This window comes from Pygoscelis adeliae, unplaced genomic scaffold, assembly GCF_000699105.1.
Source record: "Pygoscelis adeliae isolate BGI_AS28 unplaced genomic scaffold, ASM69910v1 Scaffold88, whole genome shotgun sequence".
NCBI classification, from domain to species: Eukaryota; Metazoa; Chordata; class Aves; order Sphenisciformes; family Spheniscidae; genus Pygoscelis; species Pygoscelis adeliae.
Genome location: NW_008825616.1, coordinates 4,415,765 through 4,442,896, shown reverse-complemented (window position 1 = coordinate 4,442,896; position 27,132 = coordinate 4,415,765). Strand labels below are relative to the sequence as shown.

General features: G+C 46.5%; 1 protein-coding gene across 1 annotated transcript in view; it reads left to right on the top strand.

Annotated features, from left to right (window-relative positions):
* The window catches only part of LOC103924744 (mitogen-activated protein kinase kinase kinase 3-like), a 66,672-nt gene that overhangs the window by 14,865 nt on the left and 24,675 nt on the right, over positions 1-27,132 (top strand). Inside the window, exons 2-6 of the mRNA XM_009333320.1 lie at positions 1,531-1,640; positions 11,510-11,553; positions 12,579-12,678; positions 18,718-18,831; positions 20,352-20,463. Coding sequence (XP_009331595.1) covers positions 1,531-1,640; positions 11,510-11,553; positions 12,579-12,678; positions 18,718-18,831; positions 20,352-20,463 — 480 coding nt within the window. The remainder of the gene's footprint in view (positions 1-1,530; positions 1,641-11,509; positions 11,554-12,578; positions 12,679-18,717; positions 18,832-20,351; positions 20,464-27,132) is intronic.

The window sequence follows — 27,132 nt, the reverse complement described above, 5'->3', positions numbered from 1 at the left end:
TCTTGTAGCATTTCGGGTTATGCTCCCTGCCACCCCTCTGGAAAAACATACCTGTGTTTTTAGTGGGTAGAGAAATGTGGAAGGGAAGAGGAATTGCAGTTTAATATACTATGATATGAATTTTATTATTTTATTAATTATATATGTAATATTGATCTATAAGTATATATTTATATTATATTGTAAACTTATATACACACACACTGCCTACAGGAAAATGTAGGCATTTTCCTAATGCCTGATATAGGCATTAGAGCTCATTTCTGAGCTCTAAAATAAAAGTGACACTGGATTTTAAACATTTTCCCCCATTTTTCCCCTTATTTCTTTAATGAGATGGCTCTGGGTGCACAGCATGCATGAGAAGTCTTTTTTTCACAGCTTCAGTCCTGATACAACCCAGCAGGAGAAGCGGGAAAAGGGGAGATGATGTTGTATCTGAGCATGAGGATCCTGGACATACACCTCCCTGGGGAAAGAACCTCAGTATTTGGGTCCAGTCCTGTCTGATTTCATATAGTTTTTGTGATCTTTCACATCTTCGCGGACTTTGAGTTAAATCTGCAGGCTGGTTTGGCATAGGGGTGGCTCTATCCCTGGAGACACTCGCTTTTACACAAAATGCGGTAGCTGTATTTGTTTTTTTACAGTAATAGCCGCATGTGCCTAATACCTGCCTGTCTTGACTGTATCATGAACATGGAGCATGCAACAGGTTCTTACACCCTCCTAACGAGTATGGTGTGCCCTAGGTCTTGATAGGGTTTTCAGTGCTTGTGGTTGCTCTTTTGCAATGTAATAGTTTACAGCTGCTTTAAGAGACCACAACTGTAGATGTAGAAGTGTTGAAAAGGAGGAGATTGGTTTCAGATCAAATGGGTCCTTCAAAGTTCTCTAGTTATTGCAGAAATCAGAAATACCATACGGGCTCTCAGTGTGTGTGTCTCTTCTATCCATCATAGTTGAGTTTGTTACCTCTTCTAATGAGTTTCTTGCCCTGTCCCATGGTTTCTCACTGGCTCTAGTTTTGAAAATCAGTTGTGGCTCTTGAGCATCTTTAATGAAGAGGGAGGAAAGGAGGAGATAAAGAACTGTGGTGTACTCCATCACCTGCTGCATGAGCTTTCTAGGTCCTGAAAGGTTTCTGTCCTCTAGAGCACCACCTTATACCTCAGAAACTGGATCCAGCCCCCTGGACAGTGCATCTGGCCTATCGGTCCCTCTCCAAAGGGCCCCATGGGTAGCAGACATGGGCTAGGAGCTGGAGGAGCAGTGGTCACTCACACTCAGCCACTGGCTTTTCTGAGGATCTGTCTCACCTGTGATGAAGAGACCTGTATTTCCAAGACACGATGGGCTGGGAGGAACTGTGGTGTAGTCTTTGAATATCTCTCTTAATAGGAAGGCTAGACATCATGTCTTTTGACCCATTTGGGTTGAAAGATTGTATTTGCAATGCTGTATTTTTACTCTGCACTTCCAGGGGCGAGGTTGCCTTCCACACATCAGTTGTCTCTCCTTCTTTTGCAGATGAAGAAGAAGCTCTGAATTCTATTATGAAGGATTTGGCAGCGTTGGGCAAATGTGGGGGGCTGCTGGACAACAACAGGAATAAAAACAGTGTCCACACCAGCAAGCAGGTAAGGCATTGCTTGAGTCTACCCCAAGCTCCAGTAGACCAAAGAGGTGGGCACGGTGCTTACCATGCTGGGAGAACAGAATTTAAAATGTTAGAACTGAAGTTAACAGTACTGCAGGAGCTCAGCACATCAGAAATAACATAATTTTACCGAGGCATAAGCTTTAGGACCTCTTTCTGAAGAGCTGAAAAGAAGCTACAGGTATCCCCATATCACAGAGGAGCAATGGAGGAGCAGAGGAGAAGAGTGATACCTTAAATCATTCACAAATATAGCAATAGAGCCTGAAACTGGTTTTAAATCTCAAATCTCACCCCAAGGCACTTCTTTCTCTTGCTTAGCACTGAAGGTAGTAGAACTTGTTAGAGGCTGTGCAGCTGTAAGATTTGGATTAGTCAAGTGTTTTCTATTGACAGCGTTGATGAAATACGGTATTTATCATGTGCACATTTTACTTCAGATATTTGAAAGACAGACTGCCAACTTTGAGCTGTAGACACCCAGGCCCTTTTGGGAGGAATAATGTCATTCTTATATAAAGTGTTTCAGTATTAATTACTGGTGTTTATCTTTATGCTCCTAAACCCAAACATTTTGGCCCTGTTGCGCATTCAGAGTTGATCTAGTGAGCAAAAACGTTGTCCCTTGAGCAATGTCAGAAATTATTCGCTGACATCAATATAATAGCTAAAGTAGATTTAATAGCCTGTTTGCGTATGGAACAAATATTATGTGAACACGAAAGTTGTGAAGAAAGGATTCAGTTGTCAAAATAGCAAGAAAAAAAGAAGGGGAAAAGTAATTAATAGGACCAGGAAGGTGCTGGAGAACCATGTGAGCAAATCCACTTGGAATTCCACTTCTAGTGCTATAGCTTAGAATAAGCTTGCAATCAACTTTACAATTGCTGAATGCCTAGCAAGGAAGAAAACAAATTGTCATTTACTGTCGTCATGCATATTTTAACGGCACTTGTGCTGCTAACAAACAGCTCTGGATGCAGAGGGGAAAAGTGTGCACGTAGCATGTCTGTTTTAAAGTGTGTCCTGGCGGTAGCAGCTGTCCAAGTTGAATCACTGGATTTGTGTTCAGCTCATGCTGAAAGAAGTCCAAGATGTTTACAAAACTGACCAGAGAAATTCAGAGCTGGTTCTCTCTGCAGCTGCAGGCAAAGCAGACAATCCAGTGCAGCTTTGGATGGCTCCGAGGGTAGCATTTTCTGCAAGTTGATGGGTGGGGACCATGCCAAGCCATCTTGAGTTGCTTTCAGGACAGCAAAGCTTTTTAGACTTCTCTTAAATAACATGTTTGTTTTCTCACAATAAGGGAAAATCCCTGCTGTCATTGTTGAAAACTGTTGCTGTAAATGCTGCAGATATACAGTTAACCAGATAATTAATCTAAAATAAGGTAAATAATAGTTTTCATTGGCTGAATTCTTATCTACAGAAGTTTCATAAAGTTGATGTCTTGCAATCAAATTCGTATCCACAGCCCATCCACTCTGTATTTTCACTTATAAATCACCAATAGAGTTATGTTGTGCTCTGATATCAGCTTTAGAACTGTCGGCTGCCACTTGTGTTTAATTTTATTATATTAGGAATCAAACTTTCCTTCCCAATTACAACGTTGATGCTTGGAAAAACATTGCCTCCTTTATGATTCTTCTTTTTATCTATAAGTGGACCAGCCGTAGCTGCGTGCTCATTTGTTATTCAGAGCTCTCTGATGGAGGAGACGCGAATAGTCAGCATCCCACTCTCCTTGCGCATCCGGGGTTGAGGATTCAGAACAACAGGCCCCATGAGATGAAGGGCGTTGGAGTATGTTGAACTGTTGCTTCACTAAATTAGACTAGCTGGAACAAGTCTGGCTCGTGGGACGATGGGAGTCTAGTCTGCGAGGTGGGGAGTGGCCAAAGTAGGTGGAATTAGTGGGGACTTGGTTCATGTTTGCAGCTCAGAAACTTTTAATCGACTTGTTTGGGTCACTTTTGGGTTTGTTTTTTTTTCCTCCTTGTTTTTTAGCACAGAAATTGATGGGGGGGAAAAGATTGCTTTAGAAATGCTGTTGTCATGCCTGTGATTTGTTTTTCCTTTAATACTTGGTGTTCCTTTTTTTTTTTTCCTTTTTTTATTTTTTTCTGTGATCAGGTTGGCTGGTTGGGCTGAAGGATGCACTGCACAGTCTCCCTTCTTGGGGAGGGAGAGTGAGGCATGGGGCGTTTAGATGCTAAATTTTCCTCTTGGGAATCTCATTGTAGGTGTCTCTTATGAGGCCCTGCAGCAACATGCTCGCATTGAAATACCTGGGTCTGGACATTCAGTTGTTAGATTTTTTAAAAAAAAAAAAAAAAATCTTTTTTTCTGTGGAAAAATGCTTTTCTGAGGCATGGGAATCCTTTAGTCAGTGTTCCAAATTTCCACTGAAAAACACTTTCAACAACAATGTGTTGACTAACTAGCCTGTCCCTTTGTGGCTTGCAGCAGTTTTTTGGTCCACAGAGAAACACAACCAAAGCGCTATCTCATCCTGTCTCCTGGAGGGGTTCCTTAGTGTTCTCTTGACAGAAGTTGAAATTTGGAGCCTGCCAGATAGTATTCCTGGTAGGCCTCGGCCACACAAGAAAGTAGTCTCTGGTGGTGTGTGCTACACAATATTTCTTCCCAAAAATATCGACAGTTTTGCTTCAGATCATCTTATGAAATGAACATCCTTTGGCAAATTGCGTGAAAATCTTTCTTTTTTTAGTTTGCTTTCCTTACAAATGAGTTTAGGACTAAGGCTGAGTTTCTGGATGTCTAATGCCTCGTGGTAGAACAAGCTGGAAATGAGAAGAGCAATACTTGATGCACAGTGTGGATGAGTTTCCTCCCTTAGATTGCCCAGGCAGCTGGCAGCAGATGTGATGGCTGAGCTTGAATCCAGCCTCCCGAGTCCTGGTCAGGTGTGTCAGTCACTACGTTACACTGCCTTTCTGCCTTGTGAGAAAACAGGGTAGAGGGATAGAGATGGACACCCTTTTGTTTCCGCGCGTAAGTTACAATCTTTAAAACGGAGCCGTTCTTTGGGAGCAGAGAGATCATCCCGACATTATTCCTAGTGCATCCTCTGCACTATTATTCCTCCATAATTCCTTTTATCAATCCGTTATTCCTCATGCATCCTCTGGTGTGGCTGGAAGGAGAGTCACAGTCACTGTCTTTCAGGCAGTCTCCTGGACTGAACAGACAACAGAGTTTGTTTATGGCGGTTCCTCTGAAGAGGGGAAAGAGGAAACAGCAGAATAAGGATCTGCATTGTGATCACTGAGGAAAAAGGGAAACCACAAAGAATTAGAAATCCCAAACAAAAGCATGGAGGAGAAAGGAGCAATTATATTAACATTTATTTTGCATCTGTCTATTTATGTGCATATCCATTTATTTATATAAACAGCGCTTGGCAACTCACGGTATGAAGTTGGTTGTCAGTGCTGCACTTCGGTCTAGTGACAAGGCATTGGTGTGGGCCTCTATCACAGCTGATGACAGCTAGCAATTCCTCTGCCACGTTAATTTTGATTGCAAGTTCCCTCACGGCAACGAAGTCCAGTACTTGCGAGGAACGTTTTCCCATGCACAACAAATGTCAGACTGACCTGAAAGCTGTTCTTTTAGTAAATTACCTCCAGAGTCTCTTTTCTTTGGCAAGTTGGATACAGGACAAGGCTTGCTCGTAACTAGAATGAAATACAGCTCACGTTCTAGGGCTCTCTGTTTGTAGGTCTTCAAGCAGCCTAAAAGGAGTTTGGCTTTATCACCTCTGTTTTACTGTTGGGGAGTATGATGAGGGTCCGTAAATATCACCTTGAAGATGGGAGTCTCTATGAGGAGATCTGCAGGGATTGCCCCACCTGGGGGGCAGAAGCAAGGGACCAAGAGGGCAGCAGCACCGGTTGGGAAAGGCTTGGCTGGAGATGGCAAAGGCAGTGGAGTCCCAAGGATTTGGGGAAGAGGCTTTCCCTTGTCTGTGTGTGGAGCTGACTTGGGTGCTAAGAGGGTAATACCAAGGAGAAACCCAGCTGGAAAAAAAGCTATTCCCTGCCAGGTAGGTGATATTGGATAAAAATTTTGAAGCCTGTGTTTTCTGCTGCTGTATAAACCAAAAATATCTGTAACGGGGAGCAATGAACCCTCTAGACATCATCTTTCCACAGGCCTCTGAGGGGCTTATGTACTGGGCTTGCTTTTTCGGAGGAAAAGAGCTGTAAGGATCCAGGGGGACCAGGATATCTCATAGCTTCCACCCCCCGAGAGAAGAAGGGGGCAATCCCAGACAAACCCCTTTCTGTCTGATTGCTGAATAAGCCGAAGCGTGTGGGGGTTCTGTGCAGATAATTCCTAATGACACGGATTAGTCATCTCCTATTGCGGTTTAGGGACGTGGTCCAGCTGTCTGGCTTGTAACGAACGTCCTGTTGCTAAAAGCAGGGGCGAGAACAGGACTAATGCAAACAACGTGCACGTCGGGGAGGTGCAGAAGTCCCCTCAGCCTGGCCCAGGGGTGCTGATTTCTCTTGGTCGAAGCCAGAAGTTGAGGAGAAATCCCACTGCTTTGTGGCTTCGTACAAAGGAGTAACTAGAGCACTAATGCTTGAACGCTGCACCGCTCAGCAGGGTTTTCTCATTGTTTCCTAATCCAACAAGTAGAAAATGAGAGAAGTGAATATAATCCCTCTGCTTACCCTCCAGCATGCAGAAATGGAACTCCTTCATTGCCCCTATTTTACCCAGGGGGGAAACTGAGGCAAAGTAAGTGCCCAAGGTCTTGTGGGTGGGTAAGAGCAAAGCTGGAATGAGTCCCTCTTGGTGCAGCACCGAAGGGAAGGGGAGGCCCCTTCTGATGATTTTTCCTGCCTTTCTTGACCTCAGAAGGGTTAATGCTGGAGTCAGATGCTTTGTCCCAGGTGGTTTGTGAGGCAACCATGGATCTGGATGGAAGGAGTGATCCAAAGGCCCTGTCCCAGCATGGGCAAAGCTGTCCTCTGGTTAGGTTTGACAAGAGCAGCTTTAAAAGCAAGCCACAGAGGTGGAGTCCAACCAGAACGCTGTTTCTGACAGCGGCTGAATTTGGGAGGAGGAGAGGGCGTGATGGGGGGAGTCTTTGAACTTGGTGTTCATCCAGGATTTTACAACGTGGCAGCTCTAGGTGCTTCAGCTCTTGGTGCCACACTAGCACACGGGCAGCCGTGGAGGTGCGGGGCTGTCTCCTTCACTGGGTCCCTGCCTGCAGTCAGTGGCATTGAGGCGATGCAGCAAGGGTGTCCCTGCACCATCAGTTGCCGTTCTCCATGGGCATGGTATTGCTCAGCTTGGACTCACGCCCCCAGTCTGATCGATCCTCTGGGTGTTCAGCAGCTGAGGGTGCTCAGCACCTCCTGTTCCTCCGAAGCCACTTCCATTTTAGGCCTAACTGCATGTTTTCCTGCTCTCCGTGTGTGCTTTTATTATAAACAGCAGTCAGCTCTTCAGGGATCTCTGTATAAGATCATGATTCACCTCGTTTGGAAACACTTTTTCCATTTTTTTTCCAACGTTTTCCTTAATTTAAACCAGCGTGCAGGGCTGCTTGCTCCAGCTCCGGGGGCCGAGCTTGGCCGAGCCCGCTGGGGTGCATAGTCCCCAGCTGAGTGCCTTGCGGGCAGAAGCGGTTGCCTCCTTTGCCCCCCCCAATTCCCGTCAGCGCTTCCTCTGAAGCTCGGCAGTTGTGGTCTTTTCGTGAAATTAGAAGTTTTGAGGAAGGACCTAAAAATACCTCAAGGAAAGCCTGGAAAGATGGTGATGGGTTTGTGGCCACTGCGGTGGCTTTGCTTTTTCCTTTCCGAGGCAGATGGCAAGAAAGAGTAAGATACCATTTGTTAGTGGGGCTGGAGGAAATGCCGGTACAAGTATCTTGGAGCAGAAATTATTCCAGAAACGAAGGGAATTACTGTGGTATTTCCTGTCAGGGTTGTCGCTTATTTTGTTTGTGTCGCAGCAGGGCCTACAGGCGCCAGCCGAGATGCGGGCTCCTCCGTGCCCCATGTCGTACGGAAATGCACGTGGAGAGGGAAAGTTGCTCAGTACATACAACCTAGAAGATCCAACATCTAAATTTTGTGCTTGGCTCTGCCACTCTGCTTCATAGAATGAATCACAGAATGGTGTGGGTTGGAAGGACCTTTAAAGGACATCTAGTCCAACCCCCCCCCCCCCGCCATGGGCAGGGACATCTTTCACAAGATCAGGTTGCTCAAAGCCCCGTCCAACCTGACCTTGAACACTTCCAGGGACGGGGCACCCACAACTTCTCTGGGCAACCTGTTCCAGTGTCTCACCAACCTCATCATAAAAAATTTCTTCCTTATATCTGACCTAAATTTAGCCTTTTGCAGTTTAAAACTGTTGCCTCTTGTCCTGTCGCTACAGGACCTGATAAAAAGTCTCCTTCCATCTTATAAAGCCCCTTTTATATACTGAAAGGCTGCAATAAGGTCTCCCTGGAGCCTTCTCTTCCCCAGGCTGGGCTTTTTCTTTACACCCTTAGGCAAAGCACCTCATGCCTTTGTGCCTCAGTTTCCCCTGCTTGCGCCATTATCTGCCTCAGCTTTCACAGTGCTCTGTGAAACTGTTGCTGAAATCTGCTGCCAGAGCTCAGTGTTTAAGGCTGGTGCCTTGTGGCATGGCCTTACCCCTCTCCTCCATTGTATTTAACACACGCCCTTCTTGGATGTCTCAGCTTGTTCTTCTACACCAACTAATGACCGCTTGATTGTGGGGAGAACAAGGCTGCCATTAACCTCATTTGACATCTGATGGCAGGGAAGGTAAATAGCACCACTTGGATTGTGCAACGAGGAGTCGCTGTTGTCTTCATTTCTCACAAAATTGCAAAAGTTTGTAGGACCCGGTAGCCTCCACCACCTGCACCTCTTCCATGACTTGCCTTCAAGCATTTGCACATTGTGTTGAAGTCCTTAAGGAGAAGATGCTGACCCTACCTTCCCCTCGATCGTGCGTTTGAGACCCTGGGTGCAGACTTCCGTGAGGTTTTGCTCCAGCACTTGGCAGTGCCCCAGACTCCCTGTGTAATCTCAAACCAGTTGCTCCAAACCAGATTTCCATGGGTGTAAAAAATCACAGCCTGCTCCGGCATTTAGGAAGTGCTTTGCATCCCCCTGGGACTTCCTAGTGCTTTGGGCACTGCCCACTTTTTTTTTTTTTAAGGAAAAAAGTATTTGTTGCTGATAGCAGTGTTGAATTCAGCTTTAGCTGTGTGTCAAAAACATGAGCAAGCCAAGGGAAGACTGCAAAATAAAACTGTGACCAACTTCTCAGACTATAGAAAAATATATATTTATCCCTATTCCAAATGCTTGTGAGCTTAAGGTCTTGGTTTCTTTGAGGGAGGCGAGAGGTTAGTGTGTTTTATATCAGAAAAAAATAATATCTAATTAACAAATGAAGTGGGTTTTCATTCCCCTGTTGCAGCCGGTGTGTTTGTTGCTCCGCTCAGAAGCAGAGCGGAGCAGTGTGGGACAGCTGGCTTACTTCTGCTGGCTTCAGGCCATAGCACATCAGCCCTGTTATTGATGTAGAAGAAAAGGATGCAGCAGGGTTGTGGCTTTTGGTGGGTTTTTTTTACACACACACACACACCCCCCACTCCACCCCCCTTTTCTTCTCTCTCTCGAGCTTTGTACGAGTGTTTTGACATTTTCCAGCCACAAGCTGTTTTTCCAAACTTATTTGTCTGCAAAATTTGTGTTGCTCAGCATAAACAGACAGCGGTGTGCTATGTCCCAGCTCAGTGCAGTGTTCAGGTCTGCGCTGAAAGTGAAACCTGTGTTTTGAAAGGTTTCCTGCAGCAAAGCCGGCGCTGCGTGAGCTTTTCCCTTTACATGTCCTGCTCCTTTGTAAGGAGAAACCTCAAAAGTTCCTTGCCCTGATTTTTTTCTCTTACTTTAGAGAAGGGCTTTGCGGAGCTACATGCAGCGAACCCACACCGGCTGATTTACTGCCAGCATCCAGGAGGGATGAACCAGCCAGGCCCTGTTCAGAGAGGCACATGCAAATAAAAATTGGCATAAAAGAGCCCATATCTTTTTTTCTTTTCCAACAGAGATAATCCAAGGTGGCAATCCCACCCGTATTTGCCTGTCTCTCTAGAATGATTTGGACCTTCAGCACTAGGTTAGTTATGGTCATCTCTTCTCCTTTTGAATTTTGGACTGCTTTAGAGTTAGTTTGGTATTTTTACGGGTTGGGCCTAGTTCTAGAAGTGAACGTGGAATTTGTCCAAACATTGTGGGTCTGGAGAACTGGCTGCAGACACCGAGGTGATGTAAGTGCCTGTTTAGCACAGGCCTGTAACACTGCTGGCATGCCCCAATTGGTGACTGTTCTGGCACTGGTTCTTCCCAGCCTTTCTGGAAACACAGAAAATGCCACGAGCAGAGGTAAAAAGGATGCGTTTTGGATGATCCAAAATGTTTACCCTGAATCTGCTGGGTTTTAAGCTTTTCAACCGAATCGCCTCCAGCCTTGACTTCCTGAACTTCGATGGGTGTTTGCAGAACTTGAGGAGCTGTCAGTTTAAAAATAAACCTAAGGACGCCCGTCCAGCTCATTTTCCTCATTAGAGACAAAGCTGTTTCACTGTGGCTCTGCTTTCCCTCTGAGAGGATGGAAAGTGTGCCTTCACGCGCTGGCAATCCAAGGTTAGAGATAAGGCCCTTGCTCAGGAAGGGCTGTCACCCACCCATTTGGGGATTATCCCTGTGAGATGCAGGCGGTGTGGGACCGAGCCCTCCCTGGTGTTATACCTTGGAGGGAGGTGGCGAGCACTTTTTTCTCCATGGGAAGAAAACCACTATTTGAGGAGGCTTGTGTGCACTAGCAGGGGCAGAGCCCTGGTTAACTGGGGTGGCTAAACCTGGTCTGGGAAATAAAAAGGGTTTTGATCTGCCTTGGAGATCATGGGAAGGTCCTGGCATGAGCCAAGGGATGCTAGAGGGGTGCTTGGCTCAGGCTTGGTCTGAGAAGCTGAATGAATGAAAAGGCTCCTTGTGGTCTCGATCGCTGCTAAATATGCACAGAGGATGGGAGAAGTGGCTTTTACTAGTCCCCGCACAGTTGTGTGCCCAGTCTGCCCATGCCTCCGCTGGCTCTTTTTTGGGCAAATTTAATTATTTCTCTTGAGGTGAGCAATGGGTCAGTTCAGGGTGGGCATTTACTGTGTATAGTGTAGTAATGCCTGATATACTTTGCATTTTGTATGTCCTAAGAAAATAACAACCACCCCCCCACCACCACCCCAGCACTGCTGGCTTTTAAAATCCAATACTCTCTCTCCCCTTCCATTATAACATGCTTGTTTTTACTTCTTATTTCTTTGCCCCAAATATTCCTGTGTTCTATTAGACATCCTCTGAGCTTTGCTTTTTGGGTTTCCAACAGAAAAGTACTGGGGTAAAACCATGGGAAGCACTGAAGATGGACAGACATCAGACACTTCTATCTATCTGATAGTAGTGCCTTGTTCCCAACTGAGTTCAGAGCATTCAAAATTTTCCACTTTTATTAATGCATTTTATTAAAACTGAACAGATACAGATGAGTGAGTGTCCTCTTGTTTACAGAAGACCTTATTTTTTTGACAAGCACATGTCTCAGCAATGTGGAGTTTCCCCAAAGTCCGTGAGTCCAGCAGGCAGCTTGGCCCTAAATAGACCAGACACCCACTGGAGTTAGGGGAGTCTCCCTGAGAACTGCTGTCAGCTTTGGATCTGTGTGTCAATCTGGGTTGCAGTTTGGGACCTAACCATTTTCTTCTTTTTCTTTCAGCAGCGAAATGTCAGGATCAAGTTTGAATATGAAGGAGAGAAAAGGTATGTACCCAACCCAGTCCCCCACATGTACAGGGACAAATTACCCTTTTTACCCAACATCATCCTACTGACTTCAGCCAGCTGCAGATGAGCTCACAGCAGGATTTGTTCCCTTAAAATCATCTACAATTTTATATGCAAAAGCCTTGCCTCGTCATCCCATTTGCCACAAGTACCTCCTGGGATTTGCACGCAGGCGAAGGGGTTCCAAGCTGGAAGTCATTAAATGCCTCTTACCAGGGACATAGGGTGCACACTAGGATGCTTTTCTCTTTTTAATTCTTGAGCCCTGGGGACCCCCAGCTGAGCTGCAACTCTACAGAAATGTGTCCTTTGATTAGCAGCCTATGACACTTACTTAAGATAACCAGATTTTGGGCATGAGTCCTATAAAAACAGAGCTGGGAGTTAAAGCTTGCCTGCCCTTCCCTGCTTGACATTTTCATGGAATCACCTCTGCTTGGTGCTCGGTGACTATGGACACAGGGCTGGAAACTCAGGCTGATGGTCCAAGTTGCATGTTAAAGCCAAAGAAAATTTAAGTAATGTCACCGTAGGGCTAGACTGTACCTCCTGATATGTACCTATAGAGGTACATATGCTGCATGTGATGGTACAGGAGAGTCACAGGATGTCAACCTGCATTATTCTCTCTTCCATCCCTCCTCCCTATTCAGAGTCACTTGCTGGAAATGGAGATAATAAATCACTGACCAGTGCCTGACTCTGGGTCTTCTCCAGTGAAGGGCTGCTGGACTTTCTTCTTTTCCACCTGTACCTCACAGCGAAGGGAGGAGCAGAGGAGCTGCACTAGGATTTTTGGTAGATGTTCTTGCAGGGTAAATCAAGTCTCCTTTTGGGCATAGCAGATAAGCGGCATTTCTATGAGTGTAAAAGCAAGGAGCAAGCTTTATGCTTCGTGATAGAAGAATACAGGTCCTTTCTTCTGAATTGTCAGTCTAATCCCAAATTCCAGTACGCTTCTACTAAATTGAGACTGTTGTTGTATTTCTTTGTGTATACAGGATTATCCAGTTTCCAAGACCAGTCAAATTCAAAGAAGTGGTGCAGAAGGTCACAGATGCTTTTGGACAGACGATGGACTTAGTCTGTGTGAACAATGAGGTACGCTTCTATTGCTAAGGGAGAGTTTTAGGGTGCCTGTTGCCCACTTCAGAATTGAGCAGTGGTTTGTTCTTAAGGCCCTAATTTAGTGTTGTACATGGATGTGAAGAAAAATAATCTTATTTTGTGGTTCCCAGTTAGCGCGTGTACAAGAGCTGTTGTCTGGGCACAGCTCAGATGGATTCTCAGACTCCAAGCCAGACTTTCCCCTTCTCAAAATTATTTCAGTTAAGGCCTATTAAATGGTGACACAGGAACATTGTCTTTCCCCCAGAACAAAAAATCCCCCTAACTCAAACAGGGGAAGGAATTAAGTAATTGAGATGATGGAGACGTCGTCAGTTCAGCTACACAGTCAGCAGCAGTAGATGTTTTCCCATTAACACCCTTGGGGCAATAGGACCAACTTTCAGAGTGTATCTGGCTGGTGAGAGCGCGCACAGGACAGAGGAGAACAGCTGAGGCCAAATGGCTTTCCTGAGAGCCCCATGAAGTGACTGTAGGCTACTGCGTGTTTGGTTTGGGTGTGAAGCCTTCCCGTCTTGGAGGCAGTTGCAGGAGCATGGTGAAGTCCAGAACATGAATGACAGTGCTGCGAACACAGCGTACTTTTATCCATCACTGACTTTGTTTCACCCCAACACCCCAGAACCGTGTGCATGTTCTTGTGGTTAGGTTTGCAGTGAAATGTGCATCACTGTAGGTTCCTCTGGCAGCTCCTGTGGCCATGTACAGGCAGCCAAGAAACTCTCCCTCTGTGATCTTTGCATTTTAAGGCTTGAAGACCCTTCCACTCCAACCTTCTTCATAACATAGGCTACTGTGGTTTTCCAACTTCTTCTTTGAGCCCAGCACTGTGTCTGAAAGGAGGGTACTGATGAGGGCCTTTACCTAGAAGGGGGCAATCCTTGGCATATGTTTTGGTGTGCTTAGTGTTTTCTTGTGAGGCATCTTGACGTGAACTGGGCAGGCAGCTGGAGCCACTGGACTCTTAAGGTGGGTTTGGCTTTGGGAAGGAGGAGAGGGCCAGATGACAAATAGGTAGACTTTTAAACACCAATTCTTTTGGATCTGTCCTGACAGCTTGCTTGTTCAAGTATTAATTGCAAATGACTTAACAGCTTTTCATTAAAGTATGAATGGAGAGGGAAGTCATGAAGAGAGCTTTCTCTCTTTTTTTTTTCTTTTCTTTTTTTTTCTTCCTTCTGTTTCAGTAGAGATTTGATCCACAAAAAGGTTGCTATTCTTTTATAATAGGTACCTCACGATACCAAAGTGTCTGCTGGGTTTTGGCTTTGAATGTGGTCAGTTTTCTAATCTTGGGCATTCTCTGACAGCCCTCCTGGGAAAAGCCTGCCATCGAATTCTCCAGGAATGACTCATTTCATTCCAGGTTTCTTTCCACTGGAAGAGGAATTTTTTCCAGCAACAGCAAACAGAAGCTTAAATAATGCATTTTATCCCATGTTAGAGACTGTCTTCCTGGGCATGTGCACAGCACATAGCGGGACCGTGAGCAGGCCTTTGGGTAGTCCTAACTTCTTAGGGTTGAGAAGGACCTTCGGTGTTTTGTTTTTCTATACATGAAAATTCCTCCCTGTGAGAACCCACGCCTTTGGGAAGAGGTCTGAGCAGTGGTAATTCAGGGTTGTTATTGTGGAAACACTATAAACAGACAAAAGTGACCTTGGGGGGGATAGCCTACATGTCCACATGGTGACACCCTGGCATCTGGCTCCTCGCATATTCTGGGTCAGGTTTTTGAGTCTCATGAGTGCAGAGGTAGCCTGATCACAGACTCATTACAGTTAAATGTTTCACCCTTTCTTCGCGCTCAAAGGGAACTGTGCAGTAATTCTTTGTTGCCATCGGATGTTTCTCTTGCAGTAGCACCTTGTAGATCAAAATTACACTGAGGTCAACAGGCCCCTACAAAAGCTCACTAAATGGCAGTCCCTGTCCTGGTAAAGCAGGAGTCCTGAAGCCAAGATCAGTGAGATGAGCATACCAGTTGGGTGGAGCAGGGACATGCATGAATCACATCCTGGTGGGACCATGGAATCAGTGGGCTTGGGCTGGTATAGATAAGAGCAGGCCCTGGCCGTGGGTGTACCGCATGGGGCATGTCTGCACGTTTAGTACTAGGCTGGGCTCATCTTTCTGATGAGCGGGACAGCAGAATCTGGCCTGGCCATGGACAGCATGGCATGGTGTTTGTTAGCCAGTTAGCTGTGTTATGGATTGAAAGACTGGCTTCTACAGCAAATGTTCTGTCTGAATTTGATCTGTATGCACTGCTTAACAGCTGCTCCAGGTGTGACTAATGGTTACCTTGTTGTTTGTCCCATCTCCATCACCAACTTGTGACCTTGGGCAGAACACTGAACCTCGGTGTGCCACCAGTTCCCTTATGTGACCTCCCCTTGCTTGTCTCCTTGAGGCTGTCCCTCAGCATCATTTTGGAAGGTTAGGGAGAGTTAAAGCCTAGGGAAGTGGTAGAAGCTCCGTTATGGCGGGGAGGGGAGGAGGAGGGGTGTTTAAAAGCGTATTTAACAAACATTTGTCGAGAATTGTTGATGCCAGTTGGTCCTGCATTGGGCAGGAAGATGAACTAATTGACCTCTCAGTTTTTTCCCCAACCCTGTTTCCTACTATTCTTTGGCTTTCTGCAGTGTCTTACAGAGTGAGGTCTAGCAACTCACCCTTTGCACTCATTTTCTTAGACTGCAGTGGACTGACTACCAAGTCCCATACTAAAACATCAGGCTCCATGGGAGTATACTATTTAAAAGCAAGAAGAAAATCTAATAAGCTCTACTTAGTGAAACTTCTGTGTGGGTAAACTTTGCTGTTCATCATGGCTACTCACTCTGTAGACAGAATAAACCCAGTTACTGGAAATGCACCCTGGCAATTACTTGCGTGGTTCTACATGAGTCTATATTTAGTTTCATGCCTAGTAGATATCTGTTCCTGATATCCATATGTGCCACAGTCTGGAAGCCAAATGGAGCAAAATTTACTTGCCGGATGTGGGTAATAGGTAAAGCCAAGCTAAATACTGGCTCCGGTCCTTTTTACAGGAGGGCAATTTCTGCCTGATGCTTTTGGCTCCTCTGAAGCAGGCATGCAAACGTGTTAATGTTGTGATATTGGAGTGAGATGGAGTGACCTGCAGAACACTCTGTTCAAAGCAGCAGCTGAGGGATTTCAGCTCTGAACACTTGTGAGGAGCTCAGTAAAAGGATGGGTGAGCAGTGGGACTGTGCTTACAGTTCATAGTCAAATTCTGCTTGGTGGTGAAATGAGGGGGAGCAGCTCTCCACCATTCTCATTTCTGTTTGGGTGAGTGTAGGAGAAAGGGCTTTTCTGCTTGGTGCACCTGTGGAGCCCTTGTGAACTTCAAGAGGATTAAGCAGTGCACGAAGAGAATATCCCTTAAGCTCTGCTGCATAAGGAAGCAGACTGTGCGGACAGCTGCACAGCATTTGGGAAACTTATTCAATACCATCTTTGTCTGGTATCTGCTGTGACCGCGGGTGATTCATTCAGATCCCAAAGTTTAACCATGAACCATGGTCTAACCATTTACTCCATTGACCTACTGAAAGCCCTGAATAGTTGATATCTACCTGGTGAGTACTTTCATTCATGTCCAAGCCCTGTCCCAGACTGGGAATCTGTTTCCAGCCTTGCTTGTGAGGCCCAGCCCAGACAAGACTGGTGTTAGTGTTCTCTGTAAAACCCCCAGCTGGTTAGATCCCTTGCTTGGGAGGTAAGGGACATCTTCCTGAACTTTTCCCCATCTGATTTGGTTGAGAACTCAAGTCCCTACAGCCTGTAGGATATCCTGGGGCAAGGCTTTCTCAAGAGTTCCTCTTGGAATCTTTTTCCTACATACAAATAGCTAAATAGTTTTCAGACAAAGGGTGCACAGCCTGATTATCCCTCTTCCTGGGTGGATGTGCTAAATGCTTTGCTCTAGAGTCTCTTTTTCTGTCTTTTTGTAGAAATTTCTCAGCCACATTTGCATACCTTACACCAGAAGAGCACTCCTAGCTCAACCTGGAGTTCATTGCTTAAATACCTTTTCAGAACTGACCTTGTCTTTCCTCAGCAATTACCACTGCTTCCAGCAGTTACACCTGGCAGCTTCCTTTTCTCACCTGTTCATCCCATTTCTGGATATCTAACTCTCCCATGCAAGCTATAGGGGTCCTGGGTATCTAATTTGGGACTGTGAACTCTACAGAATAGCAGGTTGCATTAAACTTAGCTATTGCAGTACCCCTTTGCAGACCTGGCTTTTAGTATCTCGAAGCTGGGTGCCTGAGGTAGGTATAAGCTCAGGACCACCTGCTATCCACAGCTGCGGGAGCTTGGCTTTCTTGGTTAAGCCTGACGTTTATCATATGAAATAGGTGACCTGCATGTGGCTCGGTTCCCTGTCTGCAAAATGGGGACAAAAGATAACCTTCCTATCACACAGGAGAGGAGAAACTCAATCCAAACCTTGAAGTGCTTACACTGTACAAACAGCAGCCACGCGGACGTCTAAGATGGAGCTTGGCGGGCTCAGGCTGTGGTCCTTGGGTGGAGGAGGTGACTGTAGCAGTTTCCCAAGGTGAAACTTCATCTGTGTTGGCCAGGGCCCACAGCCTTCCCTTGACCTGGTCATCTCCAAAGTCCTAGCCTCAGTGCACACAGTCTGAGGTGTATTTATGTACGGGACAACAGCCAAGCCCTTGGCAACACCCTGGGATCAAAAAGGTAGACACAGGCAGCTTTTGAGTGTCATCTTCTGGAGCGGTTGATCTGAGGTGCGTTTGCTGTGGCTGGTGGCATGAACCCTGATCACCCAGAGGGCTGAGCTGCCTTTCAGGAGTGCTCGGCAGCTGTGGCTCCCAGTAAGACCAGTGAGAGCCTACTGGGAGCTGTGGCTATTTGGTCCCTTTGGTAGGTGGAACTGCTGTGTACTTTGGCACAGGCATAAGTATAACGTGTGCTGTGTTGGCTGGATTCAGTGCCAATGCCCGAGGCAACCTACAGAGGCTGAGGGCTGTTTTTTGTGAGATTAGGCAGAATGCCCCTGGATGAGGGGCAAAAAGTTGTGTTTTTAATCTTAGCCCAGGGCAGCAGAAGGCCACAGAGCCCCTCTTGAAGTGCAGCTGTGTTGGGAGCATTTGGAAGCTTTGCAGGCTGTCTGCAGGACATGGTACACCACACAGCAATGTCAGGAGGTTCAAATTCCCTCTGGAGATATGAGAGCAATAGTCTGCCACTTACCAGGAAAACATCAGGTCCTTCAGCTGCCTGATAGACATGGCACTGTGTAGCGCTGTGTTCTATTTACCTTATAAAGAGCAGGACCTGAATTTGTCCTGCTGGGAGTCAAAGAAGTGGTTCTTGGAGGGAGAGCAATGCACACCTTTCACATCAAAAGGGAAGAGACTTTCATTTGTGAGATGTTCCCTGATTTCACCTGATGCCCAAACACTAGGGAGACTGTGTCAGTGCGCAGGAGCACAGGTTGCAGCAGTAGGGAAGGCCACTGAGGATCTGCCAGAGTAAATCCTTAGGTGCAGCTCACTGCTTTCTTGGAGCACCATTACATGACTGTCTCCTCAGGAAGAAACCCAGGAAGAATGTGTGGGGCTGTTTTGGGGCAGGGTAGCAGCAGGTCTTGCCCACAAACTCCAAGATCAGAGCAGCTCCAGAATAGCAGGCAGCAAGCCTAGGGTTTTGTCTCAGCCCTCTCCTCTTCCTGCTAGCTGAATTAGTGATGTGACCTTTAAGCTCTCTCTTTGCAGATGTTTTTTGTTGTGATTTTTTGCGTCTGTTCCTTGGTAGCTGAGAACTTGGAAGAAAACGTTAGAGCTCGGCAAGCTGGAGGGCATGGGGGCTCTGTTTTCCATCCGCTTTCTCAGGTTCCTCCCTCGTCCCCCGATTCCCAGCCTGCTCACTGCAAGGATCTGGCTTCCTCTGTTTACCCAAAAGTGTGACACTGCCGTGCCTCAGTGTTTGTTCAATCCTTTCCAGCTCCTGATCCCACTGAAATCCCAGGAAGATTTGGACAAAGCGATGGAACAGTTGGAGCTGAGCCCTTCCCTGAAGAGCCTGCGGATCCTTGTGAGCGCTCCAAAGAAAGCGAATGTGAGCCCTTTACCTTCTCTGCTCTTTTGTGTCTGGAGCCTTGTTATTGTGTTAGGGAGTGGAAATGAGTCTCCTGACGGTGCAGAGCAGAGGGCAAGCTGGTCATGAGGGGGGTCAGCCCTGCTCTGGCTCGGCTGCTCGGAAATCCTCCTGTGGTGGCGGCCCAGAGACTGAGCTCAGCTCCCTCTAGCTCCTCCTGCAACCTCTGAAGGGTTAAATACTGTACTGATCCTCAAACAAGGTTAAACCCCAAGAGAACCCCTTGTGCTTTCTGCCTGGGGATGCTGTCACCATTCCTCGGTAGCCTCACCCATGCTGGGTGGCAGTGTGGGAACCGTTCCCTCCATGTGGTGCTGCAGTACTGAATTCCAGGGAGAGCAAACTGGAGAATCCTTCAGTCTCTTGCAGGACTGTCTTTTTTCCCCATTATTTATTTATTTATTTGTTTTTCCTGAGCTCAGTGGTTTTGCAGTTAAGCCTGTTAGCTTGACCTTGCCTGCACAGGGTGTCTTGCCAAAGCACATGTCGTGCTGCCCCAAGCACAGGCTGTAAAGCAAGGGATTTACAGATGTTGCAACTCCGTTTCTTCCTTGTATTTCCTAGAAGTACTGGGGAGACCGTGAGTCTTGAAACTCATAGTGCTTGTCCTCATGCTACCGCTGGTGCTCGCAGCTCCTGGAACTTCTCCAGTCCTTTTGAGAGGCTCTCAAAGGGTGCAGGGACCAGAGTCCCAGGGGAGAACTGAGCCATCAGTTTAGTTTCCTAAACTCTGGGCAGAAATGGGGCGATCTGCCCCAGCAACTGCAGGAACATTGCAGTATCGCAAGTCCAGCTACTAAGAGCAGGGCAGCCAGGTAGATTCATGCATACCTTTGAGAGTAGGTCCAACTCTTCCTGAAGCATGTAACCATGCAAGAACATACAGTTCCAAGGTCATACATAGAATTATCACAAAATCACAGTGCATTGTAGCGTGTTAACTTAGTAAGACTTGGCCACTACCATTTAAGTTACCAGCCGGATTGTCATTTCCTTGCTTTCCCTCTTATCTGTCTTCCCTAGCAGAGCCTGATCCTCCACTCTGTTCCTCTGCTCTGTTAGAGAAGACCCTCTGCAGTGCATAGGCTGCCACTGAAGTCTAGGGAGTGTGGAGGAGAGGCTCTGATTTTGGGACTGCAAACTTGCGTTCGGGGCAGCGATCAATCTCTGTATCTATCTGGAATAATGCCAGCGTGGGAACGGTCTTTTATGTCAAATATCTGCATTTATCATTATCAACTGGAGCTCAATCTTACCTTATTAGAGTATTTTAATAACAGATGTGAATTGTTTGTGAATGATTTTTGGATCACCCTAATTTACATGCATGTCAGGGGGGGTTTTGTTGTGTTTGGGTTGGTTTTTTTTTTTTTTTTTCCTTCTTGGGTAATATGGTCATGAGGAGCCAAATACAGGGTTTCACATGGTGCATCTGCAAGGGCTCTGGCAGAGTCTGATCATTCCCTTTGTCTGATTACCAGCTCCTCCAGCCAAACAACAGTAAACAGCATGAAATGAGGATCTCCAGATCCATGGGTGATATCATGGGATCCCTGTACAAGGACTCTGAGAGGACGCGGAAGTATTCAACAGGTCAGTGAAACGCAATGCTCTACGGGGTGGTTTGTGCTATTACAAGCTGGCCACCATCCCCTTTCTCTTTCCTGTCATAACCCTGTAGCTGCTACGGTCTGGACGGCCACCCTCATGTCTCCCACCAGTAGCTCAGTGCAGTTGCTGCTTATCCTCGGCCCGAGGAATAGACTCTGCAAGCTGCGCAGATCGGACGAGGTTGTGCCAAGCAGAGTGTCACGTTGGGCATGAAAGTTAAGAGCAGGGGATCTGAGGTGTAATTTGAGGGGGGGAAATGCAGTGATAAAAATCTCTAGTGAATTTGATGCTACTGAGCTTCATCAAAGTGAAGAGTAAGGATCCGTAGAAACCTAAGGCTTTTTGAGACCTTGACATACTTATTCCTTTAACCATCTGCTGTCGTTCTCTCGGTGTCTCTCCCCCTTCCCCAGTTTGTAGCTGAATGGGCTTGGGTTCCTTAGCTCCTGAGCTGAGACCAGCTTGACCACATAAGGACCAAATATGTGTCTCTGTGCCACCAATCTGTTCTTGTTGGTGAAATGAAGTCTGTGGTAGTTGCTTTTGTGGTTTCTCAGGAGAATGGATGTGTGCAGTGTTTCACAGTGGTCGCACTTCAGATGAAGGGGAGCATCCCTTTCCTTCAGAGGTGCTGGGAGGAGATACCTGCAGCCTCTGAAGCCAGACTGGCAGATGCCTAGTCTCTTCTTGCAGCCCTGCAGGGACTGGAGTTTGTTCATAGCCTTGTGTGGTCTTTTCTTTGGTTTTCTGTGCTTGAGTTTTTACGCTTTTCTTGCTTTCTAAAATACCTTGAGCTTTTTGAAATGACAAGTACTCTTGATAAGTTGTCTGTAGGACCTTTTGTGTGAAGAACCTTGTAGGATTTTGTAGAGAGCAGGGTGCCTTGTGCAGAACTGGTAAAGCAGCCCATAGGACTGTATAGCAGGGGTATAATTATTCATATTACAACCTACAGGCAGGATCAATGATCTTGAAATACAGTCAATAGTCTCTGCTGCATCTGTGGGTGCTGGTTACAGGGTAATTTCTACAGATTCCTATTGTTTTCATAAATTATTCGACAACTATAGAAACAACAGAATCAGTGGGATCCTCCTATACAAATATACATGAAGATATGCTTCATCCTCCAAAGATTCTCTGGACTCATATGGCAGTAAACACTTCGAAACTCTTTTCTCTGTGCAACAAAGAGTATTTTTCTCAAAGGATTTGTCCTTCCTCTGTCTCATAGCCTGTGCTGCCTTGATAACATATCCTGCGGTTTGCTGCATCTCAGACAATGATATGTAGGAAATGTTCTTCTAGGGTAGGTCCAGTATAGCCCCTTGTGCAGCCGTGCCCAACTCTTACTGCAGCCAGGAGTGGGTGGTATACGTACAAGAGCTCTCTTTGGGCCTGTTGTTTGGATGTGCCAGGGATGTCGTCTTCTATTGTGTTTTATTTTTTCCTAGCTCACACAGCTCTTGAGAGTTTGCCCAGAGTCTGGCAGAGTCACTAGATGATTCTGAGTGAAATGCGCACACAAATACATGGTAAGGCAAGAAACTGTGCTTGAGCAAAACATCTCTGCTGCTCTTTTTTGGCATTTGTTAAGCTGTTAATGTAAGCCAGAGAAGAGCTGTGGCACCAGCAGCTGTCACTGATGTCTGAACCAAGTGTGATAGGCAGAATTGATCCTACGCGTAGCTGTGCTAGTGAGAAGATTAGTTCTTGCAAAGTTAAACTTTCCTACTAGCTTTTATGCCACGCTTTGACCTTTCCTTACGGTTTTGGAGCTGCTGTAATGCCAAGGGAATCTCTGACCAGGTCCCTGCTGACTGTGAGGTGTCCCTGCCTTGAAGAGCATCCTGTAGATAAGACAAGGCAGACAAAGGAAGAGACGTCAGCTCTGCAAGGGTGCGAACGTGAGGTACAGGTGGGTTTTGAGGGAGTGCCTGAATAGCAGAGTGGAGGAATGGGTATAACATGCTGGTTTAATCTAGATAATGGAGGAGGACTGGGCAGCACCAGATGTAGGATGCAGAGTGTGCTAACGTTGGGATCTTCAGGAGAGTCTGCATGCTGATTGCTAATGCACCAAAACCAGTGTTCTTGGTGCTGTTATATAGTTAGGTAGCAAAGGTAACCAGCCCATGCTACAGTCATCCCTCTGTTTTTTTCCATGCAGACTGTCAGTCTTTCTCTTAATTTGAAAAGAGGTTGCAGCAAACCCTCTGCATGGTAACAGCACACCACACCTCTCTGGAGTTATCCGGGGTCTGTATGAGGCTACTACAGCCCTGCTTAGGAGGTGTTCGCATTCCAGCGGATTCAGTTTTTTGACCTCCTGAGTCAGAATGGGGTAATCTAGCAGCTGGGCAGAAACTCCAGTGAGCTGAAAGGGAGAGCAGTGTTTCAAATGGGGCGTAAAACTGAAAGTCAGGCAATAGGCAGAGAGAGATGATCGTGTGTTGTGGTTCCCTGAACTGGGGATTTCACTGAACTTGGTGGATAGTCAAAAGGCAGTCTAAGAGGGTGGGATTTCTGTAGGAGAAACTATTCTTCACTTGCAGTTGCAAGGTATTTCACAGTGTTTGCTTCTGCTGTCATCAAAGTGGTTGCTAGCAAAAGAGGCTCTTAACTCAATTCAGCTTTTCTCTTGAAACCACATTTAAAGGGAGATTTAAAGTGACTTTATAAAAAAAGGTGGTTCAGGGTCATGTTCTCAGTGTTTCTGAGATGTTTCATGTTTTTCTGCTGACTCTGCCATGTTAGCAGCAGCGAAAAATAATAAAACTGCATGTTGTTGGCACAAGCACATTGGAAGGGGGGTAGATGTTCTGGGGAAGATTTGGCTATTTTTGCTTCTGCTGGACAGAAAATGTCTTCACTCTATGTCCCTGAAAAACCTTATGCAAAGTCAATATTTTCTTTTTTTTTTTTTTCCCCCCTAAATTTTTTCAGGGGAAACCCCCCCCCCCATTTGTGGTGTTTTTTTTTTTTTTTTTTTTTTTTTTTTTTTGAAGTGGAAAATGTTCCAGTCTTTTGGTGACCAGCGTCTGCAAATGTTCAGCTGAGTGCCAGGAAACTTTGGCTAAAAACTCTTTGGGTTCAGGATTTTCAGATAACTGAGGGTTGTTTTTATTTACATTGAGGGAAATACATGTTTCAGAACATTATCCACAAATTACTCAGAATTCCAGAATCACCATTTCAGTAGAAACATTTGCCAAAAGCTTTTTTTTTTAATTTTTTTTTTTTCCCACGGTGGCAAACCAGGCTGCTGAGCCGTGGCATCATGTGCCTGCCAGCCCTCTCCAGACCAGGATCCGTGCTGTCGAATATGGACCAGCCATGGGAACAGCAGGACTTTCATCTCGGAGAATTGCCATCGCAGTGATGGTACCCAGGTTTTTGTGGGTGCCTGGACACGTGTGCAGCAGCATCTAACACCTGCTAGCACACTGGGAGGATTTGAATGCAGATTTCCAGAGAGAGACGGTACAAAGACTTTGCTGGTGCACAGGCTGGCCAGATGACTCTGAGAAGCAAAGGCCTGGAGATGATATCTGTGCTGTTAAATTCACAGGGCCGGGACACGAGCACTGGCTGGCCACAGATGAGGTTGCTTAATGGTTAGCACATTCCCTGGCCAACCCTGTACCAATGACTGCCATCCCAGCAGTGCCCGGGTACAAACTGGGGTAGCATGGGCTAGGGACCTGTTGCAGGAGTCGTGATGGATGAGACCCCCTCTGTTTTGAGAAGAGGAGAATTTGGCTGTGCGCATCATGCCAGCTGCTTTAGGGCTAGAAAATGGGCTCTGTCCTGCTTATTAGTATAGAAGTACCCTAAAGTTTGCCTTAAATCAAGATGTAGGAATCCATCCTCAGAGGATCAGCATGGAGAGGAGGGAGACTTGTAGGGATCCCACTGAAAAAGAAGAAATCGAGGGAGATTTGGTCCATCTGCTCACACATCCCCCCAACAGTCACAGGGTGAGAAATTTCCTGCAGGTTTATGTCGTCTTCTTGTGCTGCTGCATCCTGAGCCCTGTGTTTCTGCCAGGGCTCAGAGGAACGGCACATCTTGACGTCATGTCTTTCGTTTGGCTCTGTGGCGACATCATCCCAGGGCTGGGCTCTCTGTGGCTGCAGCTGTGAGCGTAGGTGGCTGCCAACAAACCCTCCCCAGCTCTGACTTTTAAGGGGCTTCTGTTCTCCATCGGGACCCCTGCTTGATGCCGATCGGTGATGGATGAAGTTTTGGGAAGGACCTGCCAGGGCAGGGAAAGGGTGAAGCCAGGGAATGTGGAGGCAGAGGGAAGCCAAGACTGGCACAGGGGAGCTGGCTGTACGTGCAGCACCACAAACTCTGCACATACTGCATGAAAGACACTTCTTAAATAAAAATAACAGAAGGGAACATGAAAGACCCCAGTAGATGCCAGCAGTGACTGTAAGTCTCCGCGCTGGCCTCGTTCACCCTGCTTGGGACATGCTGTGCTCTAGTCTTAAATATATGGCTTTACATTAGTGTGTGTAACATGGAGCAGGAATCTCTTCCCAAAGCGTCTTGCTCCAAAGGGTAACCGAGGTCAGATGCTCAACCGGTGCCAATCTGCAGAGTTTCTCTGAGTTCAGGAATCCTGAATAGAGCTGCTGGGATCCGGCCAGCATTGAGCTTACAAAGAAGTGCCTCAGAGCCTGCCCCATCTCCACTGGGTCTGAGGACTGGAGCTGACATGTAATCCTGTAGACCCCAGGAGGACAGTCCCTTGGGGGTCTCCTCTCTGCCTGGTGGTGCTGCTGCTGTTTCTTGAGTATTAGGTCAAGTGTGAAGAGCATCCATGATCTGTCAAAACAGGCACATCTGGGCTTGTCTGTCGTTTCTTCCTCTGGGTGGGTAAAGCAGCATTATCTAATATATCCAATACGCCTTGTGTTGCTCCCACTATGAATTAAGCCTCCCATTGAGTACCACAGTTGCTCTCTCTCCCTGACCCCTGTTTTCCATTCTCCACCCACCAGCAGCACTGAGATTGCCTGAGGTTCTGTTAACGGGGCAGGATGGGGCTGGAGGGGGGAATCAAACTTGGGCTCTGGGGCTCTGCTCCCAGCACCTCCCCGTGTTCCTCCCGGGCGGATGGGCATGCATGGATGTGAAGCAGCAGCAGCAAGTGCTCCTGGAGGTGTGAAGCTGCATAAATTACTTAGAGCAGCTTTTCTACCCGAACAGCCTGGCTGAAAGGGATCTGGTTCAATCCAGCAGTTTCCATGTGTGCAAAAGCCTGAGCGTTTTGTTTCATTTCCTTGCCTGCTGGGAAATGGCTAGTGTCTTATCCCCTTTTACAGTTTTTGGCAGGAAATGTGACTCTGGAAGGTCAAACACAACTGACCTGATGAGTGGGAGTAGTTGTTACAGGCAGAGGCTTAATGTGAGATCATGCAAAGTCTTTACGCTTGTGATAAATCTCATTTAACTCCCTGGGTTCAGAATCAAACAGGGCACGTACAGCTCTCTGTAAAATCCGAATTGAAGACTTCCTGGGCAGTGCGTGGGTTGTTGCAGTGAGAGATCCCAGCACTGCACGAGCAGACCCACACCTCTTAGTAGCAGTAACAAAAATGCTTAACAGAGCTAACATACAGCAGTTACACCACGTCAAATCCTCTAGCAGCTTTTTGGAGCAAGAGCCACCCTAATGTCTTTAAGCGGTATTCTGGATTGACATCTGCTAAGCAAACAAGGGGATGATAACGCAGTGATTTATTCAGGGTGTCCGAACTGTTAAATGGTTAAACATTTGTTTATTTATCTTCAAAGAGAGGATGCCGTACTTCCCAACTGGTTTTGTTTTTAAGGCTGGTGGAAAGCCAGTTCATTATGAGCACCGCAGCACTCGAGAGATTCTCTCCCCCTGATCTTGGCATTACTTCAGTTGGGCTTTTTTCACTGTGTTCTTATCCTGCAGGAAATCTGTGAAGGAGAAAATAGGAAGAAGAAAAAAAAGTAACTCAAAGCCATATGATTTTTAGTTTTACAATACGAGCAAGGAGTCTAGAGGGAGACGTACTGTGAGACAGAGATATCTATGTATTTGGTATAAATCCAGCAAGCCTGATTTAGTGATCTTTAATGCTGGTGCGACACTGTTAACGTTAGCAGCTCCTGATGCGTATCAGCTTAAGTGAAAGGTGGGGACTTGGACTTGGACTTGAAGTGTTGATCACACTGATGGATTTATGACAGAGATCAATCTGGCACAGTAACTGTGATGCAAAATAGCAGCAGAAGAGGGAGGCAGAAGTGTTGCATTGATTGATCGGTGTTGACTTTTCATGATGGGATAGGCCCCTTCCCGGTACCTTTCTCTTGCAATATTGTGCTAAGCCTGGGCATGTTGTTACCATGACTTGGGCCTCTTCGGGGATCTGCTTGGTAGAGTACCATGGGGTAAAGCCCTGGAGGGAAGAGGGGCCACAAGAAAGCTGGTTAATATTCAATGATCGCCTCCTTCAAGCTCAGGAGCGATGAATCCCAACAAAGAGGAAGTCAGGCAAAAATGCCAGGAGGCCTGCATGGATGAACAAGGTGCTCCTGGACAAACTCCAACACAAAAAGGAAGCCTACAGAGGGTGGCAGCAAGGACAGGTAGCCTGGGAGGAA